At 41.9% G+C, this 22539-nt stretch overlaps 1 protein-coding gene across 5 annotated transcripts in view; it reads left to right on the top strand.

Annotated features, from left to right (window-relative positions):
* The window catches only part of TASOR (transcription activation suppressor), an 88604-nt gene that overhangs the window by 58082 nt on the left and 7983 nt on the right, over nucleotides 1-22539 (top strand). For all 5 annotated transcript variants that reach the window (XM_089681890.1, XM_089681889.1, XM_089681891.1 and 2 more), the window contains 6 exons: nucleotides 5788-6713; nucleotides 11593-11715; nucleotides 16482-16641; nucleotides 18679-18787; nucleotides 20914-21092; nucleotides 21179-21337. In XM_089681890.1, the coding sequence (XP_089538016.1) occupies nucleotides 5788-6713; nucleotides 11593-11715; nucleotides 16482-16641; nucleotides 18679-18787; nucleotides 20914-21092; nucleotides 21179-21337 (1656 nt within the window). The remainder of the gene's footprint in view (nucleotides 1-5787; nucleotides 6714-11592; nucleotides 11716-16481; nucleotides 16642-18678; nucleotides 18788-20913; nucleotides 21093-21178; nucleotides 21338-22539) is intronic.

The raw sequence follows: 22539 nt of genomic DNA, 5'->3' as shown, positions 1-22539 counted from the left end.
GAATAAAAGTGATTACATTTTTTTTTTAAAGGGACAGTGTAAAAAAAAAAAATACATTTAAAAAAAAAGTTTAAAGTGCCGCCGTGGTGTAGTGGTGAACACATACATAGGCCACACCCACATACACATATGTAAACTGTGTTCAAACCACACGTGAGAGGTATCTCCATGAACGTCAGAGCAAGAGCAATAATTCTAGCACTAGAACTCCTCTAACTTTGTACTGCTAACCTGTAGAAGTTTTTAAAGCGTCACCCATGGAGGTTTTTGAGTACCATAGTTTGACACCATTCCATGAGTGTGCGCAATTTTAAAGCATGACATGTTGGGTATCTATTTACTCGCCATAACATCTTTCATATTTTACAAAACAATTGGGGTGTAGTGGTTTTTTTTTAATCATTAACCACTTGCCTACAGGGAACTTATACCCCCTTCCTGCCCAGGCCAATTTTCAGCTTTCAGTTCTGTCGCACCTTGAATGACAATTGCACAGTCATGCAGCACTGCACCCATATGAAATTTTTTTTTCATTTTTTTTTTGAGACAGAGCTTTCTTTTGGCGGTTTTAAATCACCTCTGGGTTGTTTTTATTGCTAAACAAACCAAAAACTGAACATTTTGAAAAAAGTATTTTCTTAGTTTCTGTTATAAAATTTTGTAAAGTGATTTTTCTCCTTCACTGATGTGTGCTAATGAGGCTGCAGTGATGGGCACTGATAGGCTGCACTGATGAGGAGGCACTAGTAGGTGGCACTGATGGGCATTGACAGGCATCACTGATGGGCACTGAAAGGCAGCACTCCTATATGGCACTGATAGGCGGCACGGACGGGCGGCATTGATGGAGCTACACTGATCATCAGTGCACATGTCCCCTCTGAGGAATGCTGATTACCGGCTCTCCTCTCACGAGCTGTCAGCGTGACAGCTTGTGAGGAGAGGAATGCCGATAACGGCATTTCCATATTTACATGTGATCAGCTGTGATTGGACACAGCTGATCACATGACAGAGCCGACAACATCTGCTCTTTCCGTCGATCGGTGATCCGCTGTGTCCCAGGACGTCATATGATGTCCTCCCAGAACGAGAGAGAACCACCTTGTGCCCGTTATTACCTTATATGGCGGGCGGGAGGTGATTAAAGTGTATTTTTTTTTTCCAAAAATATATATTTAATTTTTAAAAACTGCCCATTTCGGTTTTTGGCCAAGTGCATCCTTAATTTTCGGTTTCGGCACCAGAATTCTCATTTCAGTGCACCATTAGTTGAAGCACAAATATTAAAAGTTAGGGATATCAGATTTGGCTGTCCCCATCTTCCTCAGAGCAAGAAAATGTAATTCCTCAATATTTACCATTGCCCACAAAAGGCTTGCCTGGTTTAAGAATAGAAGGTGTAACTAGTACTCTTTTCCACTTGTATTTTGGCCTTTCTTCAGTCTGGTCTCGACCAGCATCTAGAATGACCTCAGGGAACCGGTTTCTGCCTTCTCCATACTTTTTCCAGGAAACCCCTTGCCTCGCAATCCCTTATCAGAAATTTTCAATAGTTACTCATTCCCCCAGCCCCACCTTTTGGGATCCCAGCCTGGTTCTCTCTGCTTTTCAGAGACCCTCTCCTTTTCAGAGACCCTCTCCTTTAAACCTATTAGAGACGTTCTTTTGTAAAACCTCAGTTTTAACATTGTGTTGCTATCTTGTCTTAAGCGTGTTTAATAATTAACAGCTCTATCTTGTAAAGAATCTTTTCTTCTTTTGCACAGACAAGGTGGTTTTGAGACTAAAACCTTCTTAATCTAAGATTACCTCTTCTTTCCACTTCAATGAGGACACTGTCCTCCCTTCCCTCTCTCCTCCTCCAACACATGACAAGGATATTGCCTTACAATGTTTGGATGTGGTTAGGACTGATGGAATTTACTTGGCTGCCACGGCCTCGTTTTTGCAAGACCTAGTCCCATTTTTGGTTTATTTGGAGGTGATCTTTAGAGCACACGGTGCTTCCTGCTCCACCATCTTCAGGTGAATCAGACCACTCATTTTTGAAGCCTGCATCCCTAAGGAAAGAGTTCTCCTCTTTCCATTCAGAGCCCATTTCACCAGGGCTGTTGATGTCTCCTGAGCTTTTCAGTATCAAGTATCTGTATCCCAGATTTTTACGCTCCCCCTCCTGGTTCTCTGTTTTACTTTGCCAATGTACTAGATGGAAGTTTAGGCCTCAGTTTATATGAGCTTTGGCTGCAAGGTGCTTTCAAGCTGTTATCTTAGTATTTTATTTGAACTCAAACCCTGCTGATGTGGGTCTGTTGGCAGAGTTTGTTGCTATATTATCCACCCTTCACTTATTTTTTCTTTGGTACTTTCCATGCTATATAAATGCAAGTCCCCTACTGTACAATTAAAGGAGAAGTATGAAGTATTGAAAAAAACATTCACCTAGGTGAATGCAGCATAGATCCGATACTGCTTCTGTCCCCTGCCAGCTCTGCACAGAGAACTGAGCGATCAAAGACCGCGATCACTCAATTCTCCCCCTCTGCTCTGAGCAGAGAGCTGTGATTGTTAGCTTCCGGCTCTCTGCTGTGCTCCTCCTCAGCGCTTACTGGAGCACTGGGCTGTGAAGGGGGTGGAAGGGGCTGGCTCAGCTTCTCAGCGAATCACTGAAAGGCTGAGCCAGGTGCCGGTCCAAGGTTCTGGGTGGATCTCGACCATATGGTTGGCTCAGTGATGTAAAGCCTGCTGTTGGTTGAAAACGGGTCGCAGGTGTGCCGAAGCAATTGCTTTAGCTATACTTTTAACCATTTACAACTGAGCTATAGCCAAATGACTGTCATATGACGTCCTCCCAGAATGTGCCCGCAGTGTCCTGTGGACACAGCTGATCACATGACATGGTAAAAGGCCAATCACAGCGGCCTTTTACCACATGATCAGCTGTGTCCAATGACACAGCAGATCACAAAGTAAATACAGTTGCCAGTTATCGGCAGCACTTTCCTCACACTGTCACAGCGTGAGGAAAGTACTGCCGATAACCAGCAAATGTCAGGACACCCGCACTGATAATCAGTGCTGCCTATCAGTGCAGCCGCATCAACGCACATCAGTGAAGGAGAAAAACTACCTGTTTGCTAAATTTTATAATAGAAACAAAGACATTTTTTCAAATTGTTTGCTTTTTTTTTTTTGTTTATAGTGCAAAAAATAAAAACACCAGTGGTGATTAAATACCACCTCTACCAGCTATATTTGTGTTAAAGAAATGATAAAAACTATATATGAATACAATGTTGCATGACTGCGCAATTGCCATTCAAAGTGCAACAGCACTGAAAGCTGAAAAAGGGCCTGGGCAGGAAGGGGGTAAAAGTGCCCGCTAGGCAAGTGGCTAAGATATGAATTTTGACTTGCCTGTAAATTGATCATCTTGGAGTACCACACATGACACAAGTCCCTACCCTGTCTTGATCACTCCTTATTGCTTGCTTAAAAAAAAAGAAAAAAGTAAATACACTGAAGCCATAAAGTGGGTGTGGTTATATAGGAATGCCATAGGGGTGGTTCTAGCAAATGTTTTTGCCAGTGTCCAATCACCCGAGGTAGCAGCATATAACCCATATTCTTTGAATACTAGTCTTTTGTCCTTTCCTGTACTCCAAGTTAGGGAATTTACAATCAAGTCAAAAGCCCAATGTTTGCTGATTTTTCTCCCATTTTTTCATAATTTTTCTTTCATCAAGATTTCTCCCTACATTGTTTCTACAGCGAATCTCAACAGTTGCAACTGTTCAGCACAGCCTATCCTCTGGCTTTTGTAGTGCTGTGACCAGTCCCTATTTGAGATTTTGTGGAACTAGTTTGGAACTGACCCTCTGAAACTGGGTTCTCCATAAGGCTTTTTCCAGATCCTGTTCTGGTAATAGGTTGAATGCAAGCTGCTTTGCAGGTTCAAATCCATTTTTAATACCTCAGTGCTTGCCCTGTATCTGAAAACTTATTGAACAGGCTGAGCCCTGGGAGTTAACTCTTTATTTGGATTGCTGGGTGCCTTTTGAGGCACCCATTTTTTGTTGGTTCTATCATGGGAGGGTTAGTGCTAAGGGAGAGCTGCTGTCATCTGCTGGTTGGAATGTTGTGCATGTCATACTTTTTTCCCACCTTTCAGCATCGAGGAAGCATCTCCATGCGCCTGCATTGCAATGAGCCATGTTAAATGCTGATCTCCGGTTCATTCCTGCAGACTGCCTACTTTAGTCACTGGCTTTCTGTGTTTTTTGCCTAATAGAGACCTTGCCTTATACCTTGCCCCTGTATTTCTCCTCCCTCTCTATCACATTTCTTACTAATTATGCATGTTTTCTTTTGGCATCAGGCATTGTTTACACACGCTGAGTTACCACTGGGTCTTCTTTTCATGTTCTTAACCAGAGGGGGGTTGTGGTCCCATTTGAAATCCAGTATCTGGTGTTGGTCCTTCAGGTGGTTCTGAATCTGCAAGCAGTCCCTAGTTTTATTTTGTTCACATTGCGCCTATTGGTGGTGGTTTGCCATTGTCCACCTTGTAGTTTGACCGCTTTTTGAAATCCCAAAGGTGAAGACTTTAACAATTGATGGTCCCATCACTTGTGTTTTCAGTCATGCTTTTGGTGACACTTGATACAATGCTGAGACATGCTGGTATTTGAGGGGTTATCCTGAGCTGGTCTACATTTTTGTTTGAAAGTGTCAATGCTCCTGTAGGCAACAGTATGATTCTAAGGTGAAAACCTCCTATCTTTCAGTGGAATGGAAGTTAAAGGATTTTATGAGGCCCAAAAAGTTTTTTATATTTGTGTTTTATTGCTACATGAAGAGGCACAAGAAAGCTGGAATTTAAAAGTAAAAGGTTAGAACAGATGATGCTTTCTTTAAATTCACATATTAACAAAAAGTAAAACCTGTTATCCCCTGTCTCTCTAGCTACATTTAATGTGAAGTAATTTTCAAGGATCCTCGAACAAGACTCTTAAAGTGGTAGTAAAATTGGGCAAAAAACCTGCAAGGTAAAAGCATAATATGCTAGTATGCATCGCTTCATAAAATACTTTTGAATGACGCACTGTCACTGCTGACAGGGCTTCCATCTTCAGCCGGCCTTCTTTCTGGGTTTGCGTACTCCGGCTGCCTGACTGGCTGATCCGCAATGTCACTCCTGCGTACATATGCGGAAGTCACTGACACAGCACACAGCTCTGAAGGAATGGCATGGGTATGCCATTCCTTGAGTGCATGTGACGGTTAAGTCACTGGCTGCATGCGGTGTGAATATCTCCTAAACACTGCAAGTTTAGGAGGTATTCACTGTACCTACAGGTAAGTCTTATTATAGGCTTACCTGTAGGTACAAGTCCAAAAAAAAGTTTACTACCACTTTAAGCTGGACTTCAATTGGTTTCCAACAGCTTAGGAACACCTGGTTGATCTTTGTGGCCTGCCAGCTTTCTAAAATTGTAATGCCTGTTTCCTAAAGTTTTGAAAATGAGTTTCTGTGCAATGTGTATAGATAAAGATGTAGATTAGATTGTTTTAAAGGGCGCAGGTTCACTCTTTGTACCAAAAATGTAATGGACTTTTGCCTATGGCCGAGCCACAGAATGATTGTAGTCACCAAACACCCATCCTAAAGTTAGGGATTTGTGAGGGATGGGGATTTAAGCATATATTGCATGTACAGTGAAAACTGGGATGACTGAACAGTATATTTAATTTTTTTCTTTCTAACTTCCCTGTTTTCTGCATCAGGCCTAAGTCTGACAGAAGAACAATCGGTATACTCACCTTTGAGGGATAGTTTTCCAGATGATCCACGAGTGCATAACACCAAGAGGAAAGAATGTGGTTACTCCCCACTTGCTGAGTACCAAAAAGGAAGGAGACGGTCTTCTCAGAATGAAAGAGCAGCTTACAGTGATCACACCACCAGGAAAGGGCATTGCTTTCTTAAAACAAAGCATTGCCAGAACGGAGTGATTGAGAAGACTGTGCAGGAAATCTACAGCAGTTTCTCTGAGCGTCTGCAGGAAGTGTTGCGTGAAAAGGACATTTCATATACTGCTGTCGCTGCACCTGTTCTGTCCTCAGAAGAAAGAAATGTCAGACTTTCTGACTGGCTGTATGCACACACCTCTGGTATACCTGTACAACAGTATATAGATGAACTACGTGTTAAACTTGACAGTGTGGTAAATTCCTATTTAAGCTGTCCAGAGACAGGCATGCCTGTCAATATAGGGACTGAAGTGAAGGAATCCATTGATTCCTTGCATCATGGTCAACAGAAAAACAGTTTAAATGATCACGCACATCATTCGAAAGACACTGGTCACATATTGGAACCTTTACAAAATTCTGAATTAATTCTTAATGGCTCTGTGGAAGGGAAGCGTCAGAGCAGTGAACAGGAGGTTACGCTGGATGAAAATCCTGTTCCTTTGTCAGAGCTGGTGCCTCATAGCTCCCAGGATGCTGAGATACAGAATCAGGAGAAAATGACACCTACTACGCCAGACATTACTGCCTCAAGCACAGCACTAGCCCATCTAATAAATCAAATGAATCCAGAGGTATTCAGCAACCTGGTGAAGATTTTCACCCATGTCAACAAGAATATTGTTAAATTCTATATTCACACAGAACAAGAGGAAAATTCAGTATGCCAGGAAATAAAGGTAAAGTGATGTGGTAAACATTTACCTATTTATACACTCTTTTTTTTTTTTTTTTTTTTTCTTTTTTTTTTTAATAGAACACAAGAAATCCACCTGTTGGGTTATCCTGCTACTTGCAGGAGGATTTGAACAGTGGGAAAAAAAAACATAACCTGTTATAACCCCTTGTACTCCCAGCATGCCTTAGTTCTTTTGCTAGTGTTGTACAAGGACCTTTTTCCACTCTTGAGGAATCTTAACTTTTTGTTTTCCTAAATATATTTTCATCATTTCAATTAGGATTCCTCTACAAGCTGCTGAGCTGGTCTCTATGTGCATTTTTCTGGATCAGAAGCTAGCTTTGAAGGTCGTACCAGGACCTTGCTGGACTGGACTGGTGGTCCAGCATGGTCTAGCATGGATTGTGACTTTCAAACAGTGTTTTGGGCTTTCCAGACCTGAGTGTACTCATTTATCTGTTTAGCTCTTTCTAGGTCCAGAGCTGTGGCAAAGCCCCAGAATTGATGCAGTTGAAAACTTCATTTTTTAGTAGATTGTGTGGGCTAAGTTCAGAGAGCTCATTGTTGCTAGGGTCATTGGGCAGCATTTACTATTCCCATGTCCATTGGTTCACTGCAGAAATGACTAATGCTAGGTGACTGAGCCCTGATGACTGCTGGTTGGAGCGTTACACATTCTTTTTTTTTTCTTTCCCCTTCGTTCTACGTAAAAGAAGCAACTTCTTGCTGTTGAAAGTGACATGTCAAACTTTCCCATCTTTGCTACCTGCCCTCAGTGATCAGGTTACCTTCCCCACCTCTATCCCTTTCATTACCAGCAAACCATTTTGCTTGGCTTTGCATCCAGAGCTATGTTGTTAACTTGACATGTAGTGCAACATGCTAGCACAGTGAACAGTACCACTGCCCCAGCTTCCTCCAGCCCTCAATTCTTGAATGTTTCCACTGCTGCCTGCAGTATACCCCCTAAAGAGCCTGACATGGACAGCCTGAAATTTTGTCTTCTGCTTGAGTCTGGCATCCTCAGTCTTCCTCAGCTTAATTGAGAATGGCCCCTTGGAGCTTTCCTATGAGGGCTTTACCCCAGGAAATTTTCCTTGTGTCTAATCCTGGCCTTTCTGTAAATGGAACAGCAGTTTGTGTACCATCAAGGGTCATATCTTGGACACTTATGATCTTGTTGCAGAGACTAGTAGATTTATACACTTTAAGACCTTTGTTTATGGTGTTTTGTGGCTTCCACTGTGCAATTTCCAGTGGCTCCATGGGATCAGAACATTTTTTTTTCCACCCTGCACTTCAGAAACCGCTCTTGGAACCCACCAGGGATTTTCCACTTACAAGGTCGTGTTCCATCTGGCCATCACTTCTGAGGAGAGTGTCTTACCTAGTGTCTGTATTAACCACTTGCCTACTGGGCACTTATACCCCCTTCCTGCCCAGGCCAGTTTTCAGCTTTCAGCACTGTTGCAGTTTGAATGATAATTGTGCGGTCATGCAACACTGTACCCATATGAAATTTTAAATTATAAACAAAAAAAGAGCAGAAAAAGTTTTTCTTTGTTTCTATTTTAAAATTTTGCAAACAGGTAAGTTTTCTCCTTCACTGATGTACATTGATGAGGCTGCACTGATGGGCATGACAATGCTGGGCAATCCGTGCCGATCAGATCAGTGCTGATCTGTTTTTGGACAATTGCCGATTATTGGTGGTAGTTTCCTCATGCTGTGACAGTGTTAGGAAAGTGCAGCTGACAACCGGTGATCTGCTGTGTCATTGGACACAGCTTATCACGTGGTAAAAGGCCTCTGTGATTGGTCTTTTACCACATCATGTGATCAGCGGTGTCTGTAGGACACAGATCATGGAATTCGCTGGGGGTGCGCGGCATTGCGTGTTCTGGGAGGATGTCATATGATGCCCTCCCAGAACTTGACAACCGCGCTATTGCCGTCATTCGGTTATAGCCCAGTTGTCAAGTGGTTAAAGAACCCTTTCTGGTCTTGCACAGGGATAAGGTGGAACTGAAGCCCAGAACTTTCTTCCTTCCTAAGGTAGTTTTAGCCTTGCACCTCATCCAGGACATCTTTCTTATGCCTGGCCTCACTTCATCAGAGGTCTCTCTCCATTGCCTGAATGTAGTTTGTGCCCTGCCATTATACCCAAGTCAAGTAGGACTCTGTTCTTGAAGGTCCTATATAAAGTTGAATCTGTTCCTTCTACCATTTCTTGGTGGCTTAGGCAAACCTTCAAGGGTTATGGCATAAAGGATCGGTTCTCCTTTTCCTGTTAAGGTGCACACTGCTAGATCTGGACTTTTCAGAACCAAGACAACTGTTTCCTAGGTGTACGATGCTGCCACCTGCTGTTTTGTTCGCATGTTCTACCAGGCTGATGTTCAGGTCTCTTCTGATGCCAGCTTACGGTGTGAGGTCTTTCACTTTCAATAAATTGAAATAAATTTATGAAAGATACATTGGTTTTAGGGCGTGAGGTCTTTCAGGCAACTCTTTGAGCTGCAGATGAGGCACACAGACCCCACCCTTCTGTGTTAGTGATAATTCTACTACTGCTTGATACTGCTTTTTCCCAAACTGAGGCATGCTGGGAGTGCGAGGGGTTATTGCAGGCAGGTCACTTTTTTTTTGCTAGTGACCAAATTCCTCCTGCAAGCAAAAGTTAAAGAAGTATGGGATAGTACAAATAGCATTAACTACCCTTACCACAGAACAGCTTTTTCTTTCTGTCCTATGTTGCTCCATTGTTTGCTCTATCCCCATTTAAAGTCCTGGTTAGGGCTGAGTAATGGTCCTCTTCAGGTTTGAAAGTTTGGAGTGGGTGGTTACATATGGAGCGAGCCGCCTCCCCTCATCCTCTCCCCCAGCTCTCAGCTGTGACCATGCTTTCCTCAGACAAGCTGGAATGTGCCTGCCTGTCGTGCCTCTGTTTCCATAACTGCACACTGTCGGCAAGAAACAGAGGCACATGACAGTATGCTGAAGGATTTCCAAGTCCAGGAGACTGTACTCTACGAGAAAAGAATTTATAAATGTTCTTCGGCTTCTTCTCTGCTTCACTCTGCAGAGTACTGATAAAGTTTGGAAGTGAGGCTGAGCTTGGATGATGGGAGGGGGAAGGAGGAGGGAGAAGCAGCTGCATCTCTAAGTGATACGAACAACCTTGATGGGGGGGGGGGGGGGAAGCTGCCTGTGTGTCAAGAAACTCAACAGCCTGGACAGGAGAAGGCGGGAGTGAGAAGAGCTGAAGCTCAGCTGACCTCTCTGGAGTTTGCATACTGTCAGGAGCCAATGTCAGTCATAAGAGGGTGCTGGATACCGACTTCAGTGTCAGGATGACACTGCATGAGAGACCTCAGCCCCTCCCACAGGTATTTTCTTTGATTTCAGAAGAAAGGGTGTACATTTCAGAGGGCAGCAAATCATTTTTCATAGTAGTAGCTCACCGGGATTCAGATTATGCAAAAAAAAAAAATGTAACCCATATGTCTTTTAACCCCAGTTGCCAACTTCCTGCCCCTCAAAGAACAGCAAGAAATGGATTTTACAAGAAGTTGAAAAATCCCATTTAACATAATCCATTACAAATATATAATGTATGCATCACAGCCCTTTATTGTGGCTGGCCTTAGTGCTTTTGAGGTGCTTCCACCTTTTATTTCAGGTCCAACTGTAGCATTTTCTTTTAGCTATGTCACCTGTGCATTAACTGGTGTACGTTTTGGTGGACCCATTGTGTAATTATTTTAATGACATATAGGACTTTTATGTGGTGTACAGCTTAAAAAAAAAAGACCTCTGCTTCATTCTAGGCTGACGTGTGCAAAAATGTAACAATAAACTGTAATTGAAGATTGAACAATTAGAGCACTAAAGTAATCTTCAGAAAGCAGTGCTGCTAACCTGATTGGTTCCTGGTCATTAGCAAGGACCGGAGCTGTATGTGATGGTTTAGTTTTTACATGTCAGCTGTGTTAATGTCACCTGCTTGGTCTCAAAAGGAATATTCCTCAGTTGGGGCATCATGCTGAGGGACATGGGGATTGCTTGTAGTAGTAGTTAATGAAAATAGCCTGAGGACTGTTAAAGCATGAACGTATATTAGGTCAACTGTTTTCATTTACTTTTTTATCCCTCTTGTAGCAGTAAGAGACCAGCATCGAGTACATGTCAGTTTCTAAAAAGGAAAGTTTCCTGTTTAGACAGAGAGCATTTGTTGGCTTTCTTGATAATCAGTCCCCCAAGCCAGTTCAGCTAGGACCACGTAACCAATGCACTGCATAAAGTACACATTGTTGCCTTTTGCATATAGGAAAAATAAAACTTGTCTAAATATTTAAAACCACAAATGTATCTGGCTGATCTTCTAACACTGTTGGCTCCAGGGCTCAGCAAAGCTGTGCACCAGTAGCATCAGCCATGGCATGTGATCTTTCTGAGCTTCGCATTGCCCTAACAGGCGAATAAACCAACTGCTCATTGCAAATTTCAGTTGCTTCACTTTTCCTCAGTTTGGATAATAGTAGCAAGAGTCGTTATAGAGCCCATACTCTTATCATACGATGCTGCTCATAGCTGGGTTCCAGTGAAGTCTCAAATGCCCTTTCTTTTTTCTGCCATTTTAAACTGCTGTTTACCACCACCAGAGGTAGACATCCTGACATAGCAACACATTCTACAATAACAGGACTTATATTTGAATCTTGGCTAAGGTTTCTGCAGCACAAATTAAATTGGTTCTTGCTAAAACTGGTCTACAAATTTGTGCAATTCAGACAGGAATATGTATGCATGTAAATATGCACAAATAAAACAATTTTGCAGTTGTAACTGAATTGCAGTTTAAATCTCTTTTGTTACAGAACTATTTGTTAAAGCTTGGAAATGTACAGTGCAGTCCGGATCAGATTGTAAACTGCAGTGAGAGCTCTGATAAGCTACTTATAATCATCCAGAATGAAGATATTGCCAGCAGTATTCATAAGGTGAGTGTTGATCAATGATATTTAGGTCCCCTTTTTGTACATGCAACGTCATTTATGGCTTGTTCACGCCAGCCCTGTTTGGCTGTGTTGCCCAACAAAGTTCAAACCCATAAACCAGGCAGTTTGCCTCATGTCTTGTTTCACTTTAAATGTGTTGAAAAGTAGGACAGGTTGTATTTTTGAGCAACATGTTGCGACTTGTTACAACACATTGCACTACAGTGCATAGAGGTGAAGGAAATGTCATTTTGTTACATTTCAGTAAAGTTAAAATGGTTCTTAACTTTTGAAATACAAAATAAAGCATACTCATCCTCATTAAGTGTTTACCTGTTTTAATGGTGCCTAGTGTTGATCTTGGGTGTTTTCCACTTCCTTTGTGATCTGCATATGTCACTTCTGACAGTTTTCTCTGAACCAGGCAATTCATGGTGACTGCCCCCCAACCCCAGCACACAGGACGTGATTCACTGTATCAAAAAACAGATCCACATGTTTTTCTTGTGTTCATTGAAGGGCACAGCTCGCCATTAGTCTTGACCATAAGGTTATAGTGTTGCCTTCAGGAGTAGTACACTAGGCACTTTCTGCCTAGTGTAAGGAGAACCTATCTCCCTACTGGCACCTGTGGTTTTCATATTTTTTTTTATTTTTATCCTGTGAAGATCTTCAGTCAGGCCAGGCGGCAAGCTTTATAGTCTAGAACCAGTAATCATCCCAGCTTGACCAACAAGTGCATGCAGACCCGTAACTACACGTGGGGTTGACATGAGACCGCCCCCTAAAATACTGGGGCTGTCAGCGAGTTAGACTTCTCACAGGAACACACATGATCCATCACCTGGCATCTGTGTCACAGTCCCTGGCTGACAACCCCCCGGTGGGAGGTCTGTCTCAGGAGTGTTACCCCCTACCTCTTCTAGACCAGTAAGTAGAATGCCCCCTTTGGGCACTGTGGTAGGCTTTTATGTACTCCTAGGGGGGTGGTTGGCTCTACAGGGTCTCCTCCTACCCTCCAGGCCTGGGTTGCCTGTGACCAATCCAACCTCCCCCCACCTCCTTCCCTTCAGCTGTGGTTGCTCTGGCCTGGGCAAGCGGGACTGCAACCTATTCCTGGGTGGACTCTAGGACTGCTCTCCTGGTGCATGGAGTTGGTTGAAGGGTGGATGGTGCGCCTATGTTTTTGGTGGGGCTGCCATGTGCTGGATGGGTAGCCATTTGTACAAAGCTGTAGTAGCCATTGTGGCAAAGCCAGTGAGTATTTTGGTGGCCATATTGCCTGGGCCCATTGGGCAACCATTTTTTGGGGGACCTGCTTCATCCGCCATTTTTGGGGGGGGGGGACCCTTTTTGTCTACAGTCTTGCCTGTGGCAATCGTCACATTTTTGTAGCCTTGTGGCCATTTTCCGTCCCTCTAGTTAAAAGACCTGTGCATGGGGGTTGTGTCTTCCTATAGTGCAAAACAAGGTTGGAGTGGTTCATGTGGCTTTCCTTAGAGTGATGGCACAGCACACAGCTCTGCATACCAGGCAGCCTTTTTTCTGCTCTGGTTGCGAGTCCTGCTGGGATCCCCCTCCACCTGCGTCAGCCAGTTGTGGTGATTAAGTGCCTGTTTATCCCTGGCAGTCCCTGGGTTGGGGGGGGGGTTGCTTGCACCTGGAGGCTCAGGAGCACGCATCTCTTCCTGACTCCCTTATGGAGCACATCCACAATCTTGGTGCAAAGTTTGGCCATTCTTCGTGGGGGAATGGAGACATAGCTTGCCTTAAGTACTGTTAAAGGTCAGGTTCCTGCACTTGGGATTTTCCTCCATTTGACAACATTAGGGATATACCCTTGCTTCTGTTCTCTCAGGTCACCTTTGTAGTGGCTATCACTTTCGTGCACCAAGTGGCGAAGGTGGTGGCCTTGTCCTTTTTAGGTGTCCTTTTTTTAATCTTGCTCAAGGATAAAGTGGTTCTCCACCTGTGTCCTTCTTTCCTTGCAAAGGTGGCGACGCATATTCATTTGAAGGAGGACATCAACCTGTCTTCCCTATACCCACTGCCCTGGCATCCTAAAGAGATTTCACTGCAGTCTTTGGATGTGGTCCAGGTGATTCTGGTGTGTCTGTTGGCTGCTGCTTTTCAGAGGTCAGATTCTTTGTGGTCACAGACAAGCCGAGAAAGGGCTTGGTGGCCTCCTCTTCCACCATTTCTAGATAGATCAGGCAGACGGTGATTCAGGCTTATAACATTAAGGGTTGGATTCCTCCCTTCCCTGTTATGGCACATTCTACCCTTGTGTTTGGTGACTCCTGAGTGTTACAATATCTGGCATCAGTGCCTCGGGTTTGTGAGGCAGCTACCTGGTCATCTCTGCATACTTTTTACTAAGTTTTATAAGGTGGATGTTTTTGCATTTTCAAATACTTTCTTTGATCGTAAAATTTGCAAGCGACTGTTTTTTAAATTTTTTTCGGCTTTTTTTTTTTAGGAGTGTTCATTTTTTTTCCTGTTTGAGAGCATGTCAGCTATTTGACTCCTGTTTCCCTCCCCTCTGTTTTTGGCACTGCTTTGGGACGTCCCTCTGGTCAAGAAAAAGAGGCTGTGTCCGTCAATGAACAGAAGAGAAAACAGGAATTTTTGTTACTATAAAATCATTTTCTCTGGGTTCATTGATGGACACAGCACCTGCTCCTCTTGATTTGTTTGTCGGTTTGGGTACTGCTTGTTATGAACTGGTTTGCTTATAGCAGAGAGGGGATTTATACCAGCCTGGATTGCCCATATGCAGTGACGCGTTTCTTTTCTGCCTAGTGTCCTACTCCTGTAGGTGGCAATATAAACCCTGTGATCAAGAAAAAGGCTGTGTCAGTCAATGAACTCAGAGAAAGGGGTTTTACGGTGAGTAACAAAAATCTCATTTTTAACCACTTTAAAGTGGTTCTAAAGGTTGAAGGTAAACCTACAGCATGCAGTGCTTCCCTCCCATAATTACCCCTGCCTGATTGCGATCCATCAATGTGCATGAGAGCAGCTGCTCTTTTGGTTCTCTGCCTCCTCATTCGCTCCTGCTGCTGTCAATCGCATCTAGTTAGAAGGGGTTGGGTCAAGCCCCTTTTGTCTTATGGACACAGAGTGGGGCTCAGGAGCAAGCATGCTATGGGCACACACTGATGAGAGAGAGCCAAGATCACCTGCATGGAACCCCATAAGAGAGTTCGTGGCTGTTCTGTGCAAAACCATTGCACAGAACAGGTGAGTATAACATGTTGATTATATTAAAAAAAAGTTTTTACCTTTAGTGACACTTTAAGATACACTATTTAAAGCCCCCAAGAGTGGCCTGGGCCCTTCCTGCTGCCAAAACTCCTTTCACTGAAAAAAAAAAAACCCAGCAGGATGATGTCATGATGCAGAAATACGTACAGTAAATATTGTAGGCATACAAAAAGTTTAAACATCATAGATCTAGAAAGGAACCAGAGGAGGAGGATCAGGGCTGCTCTGTGCAAAACCATTACACAGAGCAGACAAGTATAACGTTTAAAAAAACTTTTAATATCACTTCAACTCACCTTATTACTATAGCTATTATCTGGTAAGCCCCACTATATGATAGTTTTGAGAGGTGATAGGTTCTCTTTATGGAGACATCAAGGTACAGCAATAGGATCTCTTGGTCTGTTCCAAAACCTGTAATGTTAGAAGTTAACAGATGCTTTCAGAGCACTTGTACATTGTAGCAGGGAGCCTGCTAATTAAAACATGCATGTTCTAAGCCAGGCATGTCCAAAGTCCGGCCCGCGGGCCATTTACGGCCCAGGGGTCGGTTTAATACGGCCCTCCAACAGCCCTCCCTGCTCTGTGTAATGTGGCCCTCCCACGGCCCTCCCTTCTATGGCAGACAGTCTTCTACTTGAGAGCAGAGGGCAGTGCGCATGCCTGACTGCGGAGCATTCTCCCTGGTCTGTGTAAATGCGGCTGTTGCACGGCCCTCCCTTCTGTGGCAGACAGTCTTCTGCTTGAGAGAAGTGCGCATGCGTGACTGCGCCGCGCTGGGAGCGACAGAGGGCGGTGACGTCAGGGCCGGGCTTCCAGCGTGAAGTGTGTTTCTCTTCCCCTCCCGGCTGCCGAGCAGAGACTTCAGCTCCAGCTACCTTTTTCACCCTTCACATTAGTGCAGGTAAGTTTTTTTTAAATTTATTTTCAATACATTGTGAAAACTCAGCTGTCAGTTGATCTTAATGTTATGAAATGAAAAGTATGTAGTTTGCAATTAACTTGGCATAAAATAATTTATTTGCATTTAATTGTAATGGTTCAAAGAATGTTCGGAAAAATGTTCGGCCCTCCACCATGTTCACTTCATCCAATCTGGCCCTCTTTGAAAAAAGTTTGGACACCCCTGTTCTAAGCCTTTCATTGCCAAGATGTATGGTACATGTCATTGAAAGCATTAATGGCTGATTGTATCCAAGGTTTCAGCTAAAGTGAGCTTCAGAGCAGTGCAGTGTCTGCTGTGCCAATACAGGAAAATAGATCCAAAGCAGTTCAAAATAGTATAAACCTAAAGAAAAAAAAATGCCGAAGTTACTTCTCTTTAATAAATTGAAACATCCCCAATGCACCAGGTCACCAGAGACAAATTGCTCTTTCTTAGATGTTAAAAGTGTAGCTTTAGCTGTGGATGAAAAAAAACATTTGTTGTAGGAATACATTGCTAATTGCACCCAAGGTTACGTTTTGTCATTAGTTAACTGCCTTTTTATTTTTCCCACCAGATCCCATCATTGATAACACTGAAGAAGCAGTCGTGTGTCAGTTTTGCAGGTGTTGACAGCTTGGACGATTTAAAAAACCACACATATAACGAATTGTTTGTATCTGGAGGATTTATTGTATCTGATGATACAGTGCTGAATCCTAATAACATTACTGAGGGTAAGCTGTAGCATGGGTTTTTCGTAATTACATATATCACCTATTTATACAGGAGAGCAAGCATATTCCTACCATTTTGTAATCATGTAAACCAGTTTGCAGTTTTGATTTAACCCATTCACGCCTAAGGGTAAAACGAATCTTAAAGCCGAAGTAATATTTTACAACTTTGACATGTGTTTGTTAAACTGTACATATCATCACTACTTTGTGCATCCAGGTGAATTATACCGCGTTTTTTTTTCAGGACAAATTGGGCTTTCATTTGGTGGTAAATGGTAATGGATATCTCCTGAATTTTGTTTTTTTTTATTATCAAAGGAAAACTGGCCCAAAATAGTATAAAATTTTTTTTTTTTTTTAATTTTTGCTGTGTTTCTTTTTACTACCATAACCTACCAACAAAGAACAACCCAAAATACATTTTCCAGCTCTTGACTATCGAAGCAATACCATGTATGTGTATGGTTGTTATTTGTACCTGTACTACAGCCCAGAAACAGTGCACATTTTGTTTTGTTTTTTTACGACACCGACACTGATGCCAATTAAAAAAACCAAAGGGGTGGGCAGGCTTCAATCACAGCGATCATGTGACCCAGAATCTAGAGTCCTGGTTCCCGATCGTTAGAATGGAACCTGGGGCTCTCAGTGACACCCTTGTCTTCGTGCTGGTACAGATACGCAAACATGCGGCACCATGGAAAAAAGACCAGCTCTGTGAGGCCTCATATTTGTGTGACGTTGGCATGAAGGGGTTAAACTTAATGTTTCTACCTTTTTGTACACAATCTGACCCGAAAAAAAAGCCCTACTGTCTGGTATGTTGGAAGACCTGCTCCTTCATGCATATCTCATTGCAGTATTTTTGGGCTCTACTGTCCGGCCACATGTTATGCATAAAGACTGGGCTGTTCCCATGTTAATGTAACTGGTTAGTCGATATAAGCATGGGAACGTAACCACCACAATACCAGACATTTTTACTCCCCCCCTGCCCACGCCAATTTTCAGATTTGGGCTGTCACATTTTGAATGACAGTCATGCAACATTGTACTCAAATGAAATTATAATTTTTTATTAGACAGAGCTTTTCTTTCTATTCACCACTGGGTGTTTTTTTTTTTTTTTTTTTTTAAATGAAAAAATACCATACATTTTGAAAAAAAGCTTTTAGTTTTAAAATTTTGTAAATTGTCTTCATAAAATTAAGCCAAAATGTATTCAGCTACTTTTTTTGATAAAAAACCCAACTCTGCGTATATTTACTCTGCATGAAAGGTATGTGGTCTACAAACTATGGTATCTATGTTTTGAAAATTGATCAGTCCCGATGTAATGACTGCTTATCTCATTTCTTGAGGCCCTAAAATGCTAGGAAAGTACAATTACTCCCAAAATGACCCCTTTTTGGAACAATTAGGGAGGGAGAAAAATTACAAAATTCTATAACAGAAATTAAGAAACTTTTATTTTCCTTTTTTCAAAATGTTTTAGTTTGTTTAGCAAAAAATAAACCCAGTGGTGATTAAATACCAGCAAAAGAAAGCTCCATCTGTCTAAACAAAAAATGATAAACATTTTGTTTGGGTACAGTGTTGAATGACCGCTCAATTGTCATTCCAAGTGTGACAGTGCAAGCCTAGCCTACTGATACATGGCTGCCCCCAGGAATGTTCAGGATATGCAGATAGGGTCAGCAAAGTATCAGTCCAGGCAACAGGCAGAAATATGGTCAATAAACAGACCAGGATTAGTTTAGGTGGCAAACAGAGGCAACACTGCCCCGGTGCGGCAGTTGTAAAGAACGCTTGCATACACTGGTCTGGCAGCCAGGTAACTGGCATGCAATGGCAGCTTCCATAGTCTCACAACTGGTTTCCTTTTAAAAAGGTTCCAGTGGATGTAAGCTGTATATTTTTGATTTGCAATACCTGCAGTCTCCTAGAATTGGTGAGCTACAAGAAGCTTACGTTTCACTTTTCGAGCTCTGTTGGAGTGGTTGCCCTATAACTTTTATATCTTTATTTTTATAGATGTACTGAAAAAATTTTTGGTGTTTCTGGAGCAAATTGACAGTCCTGATGGAAAATGGCAATGGAAAATCCACTGCAAATTTCAGAAGAAACTGAAGGAATTGGGAAGGTGAGTGGTGAGATAACAGACTGTGTTGGGTGCAGTTAGCCACCACATTTTGCATACAGTGGGTTAAGAAAAGAATTACCCCCCTTCTTAAAATCACATGTTACTCTTCAGCCTGAAATGAAGACACAAAGTTTGTTTTATCCAGCTGTATTTACATCCAAGGGAAAGATATTACACTAACATGTCAGGGTAAAAAAAAAACATGCAAAAACAGAATCGCTGAGTTGGAAAAAGGATCACCTGCCTCCGAAAACTGAATTATAAACTCATGTGCCACTTATCACCTTCTCAATGGCACACAAAGCCATTTGACTTTCAACTGTGATCATTTTGACAGGAAAAGAGCTTTTCTGGACAGGCACAAGACAGGAGATAGATACAAAGTCAAAGGCTTTATCAATGCCTAGAAGGTGCAGCACAGACCCTCCCTGGATGAAAGAGCCAGGAGAAAACTGGTCAGAGGCCTTCAGCAACTCTGATGCAGTTGCAGGAATTTATGAACAATGAGTGGTCATTGTGTGCATGTGACAACATCACAAATTCTCCACAAATGTGACTTGTATGGTAGGGTTGCAAGAAAAAAAGCTGCTGCTCAAGGAAGGTCATGTTCAGTCACGACTGAGCTTTGCCAAAGTGTACCCTGAAGATTCTGAGGCCACATGGAAAAAACTGTTCTGGTCAGATGAGACTAAAATTTAATTATTTGGCCTCAACACTTAAGTTGAAAATCCAATACAGCTCACATCTAAATAACACCATTCCTACAATAACGCATGGAGGTGGTAATATCCTGTTATGGGGGGTTTCTCTGTAGGAGGGACTGGAGCACTTGTAGAAGGAAAAATTGGTGAGGTAATATACCGTCAAATTGAGGAAAATCTGCTGCGCTCTGCCACAAAGTTGTTAATGTGAAGGTTGTTTATCTTCTAATATGACAATGATCCAGAGCACACAGCAAAAATTACCACACGTTGGTTGAAGGAGAAAAGGGTGAATGTTGTCCTTGCATGGCCTAGTCAGAGCCCAGACTTAAACCCCATTGAGAATTTGTGGAATGACTTGAAGACTGAAGTCTTCAAACAGTCACCATCAAATTTAACTAAACTTGTGAGTTCTGCAAAGAATTTGCAAATTTTAGATGTGTAGAGTTAGTAGATACAAATCCTAACAGACTAAAGGCTATAATTAAAGCAAAAGGTGGTTCAACAAAATACTGACACAAAGGGGTGATCCTTCTTCTTTTTTTTTTTTTTTTTTTTTTTTTTTTTGACATGTTGGTGTTATATCTTTCACTTGGATGTTGCACTGAGTAAATACAGCTGAATAAAACAAACTGTATCTGTCTTCATTTCATGCTGCAAAGCATCAAAATATGATTGTTTTAAAGGGGGTGATTCTTTTCTATACGCACTGTATAGGAGTTAAACTTGTTGGATGTTGAAATTAAAGCAAATTTTTGCTAGTCTCTTCCTTGAATCCCTGAAAAACAGGGATTAAGAGTTGCTGTCTAGGCCTGCCATTGACTGGTCTTCTCAAGACCTACCTGTCATGACATCCCTCTGCCAAGGGAGTTTTCAGGACCCATTAGCAACCTGCTGATGGACAGCCAATGGGGAAGCATCGACAACCACCAGGCAGCAACATGGACACCCAAAATGGAAGCTTTGCCACTTTGCTGCAAAAATAAGACTCTAGTTTTAGGCAGGTATTTGGACCATTAAGATTTATTTTTTTATACATTTCTGCAGAAACTAGTTAGGGTAGGGTCTGGTGGGATTCCCTGGCCAGGGTTTGGTGGGTTTTTTGTGGGTGCAAAATTTTGTTTGTGTATTCTTACTGGAGCACAGCTTTAACAGTATCCAGAATCACTATTTCTGTATTGTTTAGGTATATTTCTTTGTTTTCTACAGAGCTGCCTAAAGGAGAAATATTGATTCGTGTGCAGTAAAATTACCATGTATGGCACCTGTCTTGACAGACTTTTAAATGTAGGATGCATCCTAAATCCATACTGCATTCCATCAATGCAGCTGATAGAGCTATATCCTACATATATAGGCTTTATGAAGTAAGAACTGATATATGGGCTGGAAATGTATGTCTTCCATTTATGTTCACTTTTCTAGGATAAACAAAACTGCATTGAATATATTGACACTGTTGAACAGCTATCAAAAGAAACATCTGGTGGAGATCCTTGCTTATCATATGTGCGATTCTCAGACCAGACAAGCTCCTGAGCTGGACTGTTTGATCAGGCTTCAGGTTCAGAACATACAGCAGAGGCATCTAATATTTCTGACTGGTAAATCTTCCCAAACTTCCTTGCCATTCACATTATTCACAACTGCAGAACAGTTCCTTATTTATATTTTCATATATCTGTTGCAGAAAAGGATAAATCATTGTTTTCCAGTCATGCTGAAAATGGAATTCTAGTGACAAGCATGGACGAGTTCATTAATAATTTTACAGAACTTGTTGGTCACCATAACTCCAGCAATGAAGAGCATTGTTTATCTCAGTTAGTAAATCAAGAGAACCAGAAAGGTATTTAAAATGTGTTATTTGTAAATTTAAAATGTTAATACTGATATGTAAAGAAGAACTTCACTAACCAATATTGGTATCTAACCTGGCAACATGACCCCAGCACAATTTTAGAAATGTGATTCCTATGAAAACTTGACATTTTTTTTCTGGTCCTAATGTCTGAGTCATATATATACAGTTGTGTTCAAAATAATAGTGTATTGAAAAAGTGAATAAAGCTCAAAATCCTAATAGCTTTTATTTCCATACACACAAATGCATTGGGAACACTACACATTCAATTCCAAATCAAAACATGAAGAAAAATATATCAAATTTGTGTTGTTCCTCTAAAAAAAAATTGAAGAAAAGTGAATATTAGACTGTTCAAAAAAATAGCAGTGTTTGTATTCTTCTTTACAAACTCAAAATTTCACTATATAAACTGAAAAACATTTGAAGATTTTGCTTTCCTTTGAATCAATTAATATTTAGTTGTATAAGCACTGTTTCTGAGAACTGCTGTACATCTGTGTTGTATGGAGTCAACCAACTTCTGGCACCTGTGAACAGGTATTCCAGCCCAGGATGATTGGACTACATTCCACAGTTCTTCTCTTTCTTGGTTTTGCCTCAGAAACTGCAAGTTTTCTATTGGATTAAGATTCGGGGATTGGGCTGGCCACTCCATAACGGCAATCTTGTTGGTCTGGAACCAAGATGTTGCACGTTTACTGGTGTGTTTGGGGTCGTTGTCTTGTTGGAACACCCATTTCAAGGGCATTTCCTCTTCAGCATAAGGCAGCATGACCTCTTCAAGTATTCTGATGTATTCAAACTGATCCATGATCCCTGGTATGCGATAAATAGGCCCAACACCGTAGTATAAGAAATATCGCCATATCATTATGCTTGCGCAACCATGCTTCACTGTCTTCACAATGTACTGTGGCTTGAATTCAGTGTTTGGGGGTCGTCTGACAAACTGTCTCCGGCCACTAGACCCAAAAAGAACAATCTTACTTTTATCAGTCCACATCATGTTGCACTATTTCTCTTTAGGCCAGTCAATGTGCTCTTTGGCAAATTGTAACCTCTTCAGCACATCTTTTTTTCAACAGTGGGACTTTGCGGGGGCTTCTTGCAGATAGCTTGGCTTCACATAGGAGTCTTCTAATTGTAACAGTACTCACAGGTAACTTTAGACCTTCTTTGATCTT

The sequence above is a fragment of the Staurois parvus genome, unplaced genomic scaffold (genome assembly GCF_062004578.1).
Source record: "Staurois parvus isolate SC_StPar_1 unplaced genomic scaffold, SC_StPar_1.0 ptg000282l, whole genome shotgun sequence".
NCBI classification, from domain to species: Eukaryota; Metazoa; Chordata; class Amphibia; order Anura; family Ranidae; genus Staurois; species Staurois parvus.
This window is presented reverse-complemented; position numbering and strand designations above follow the sequence as displayed.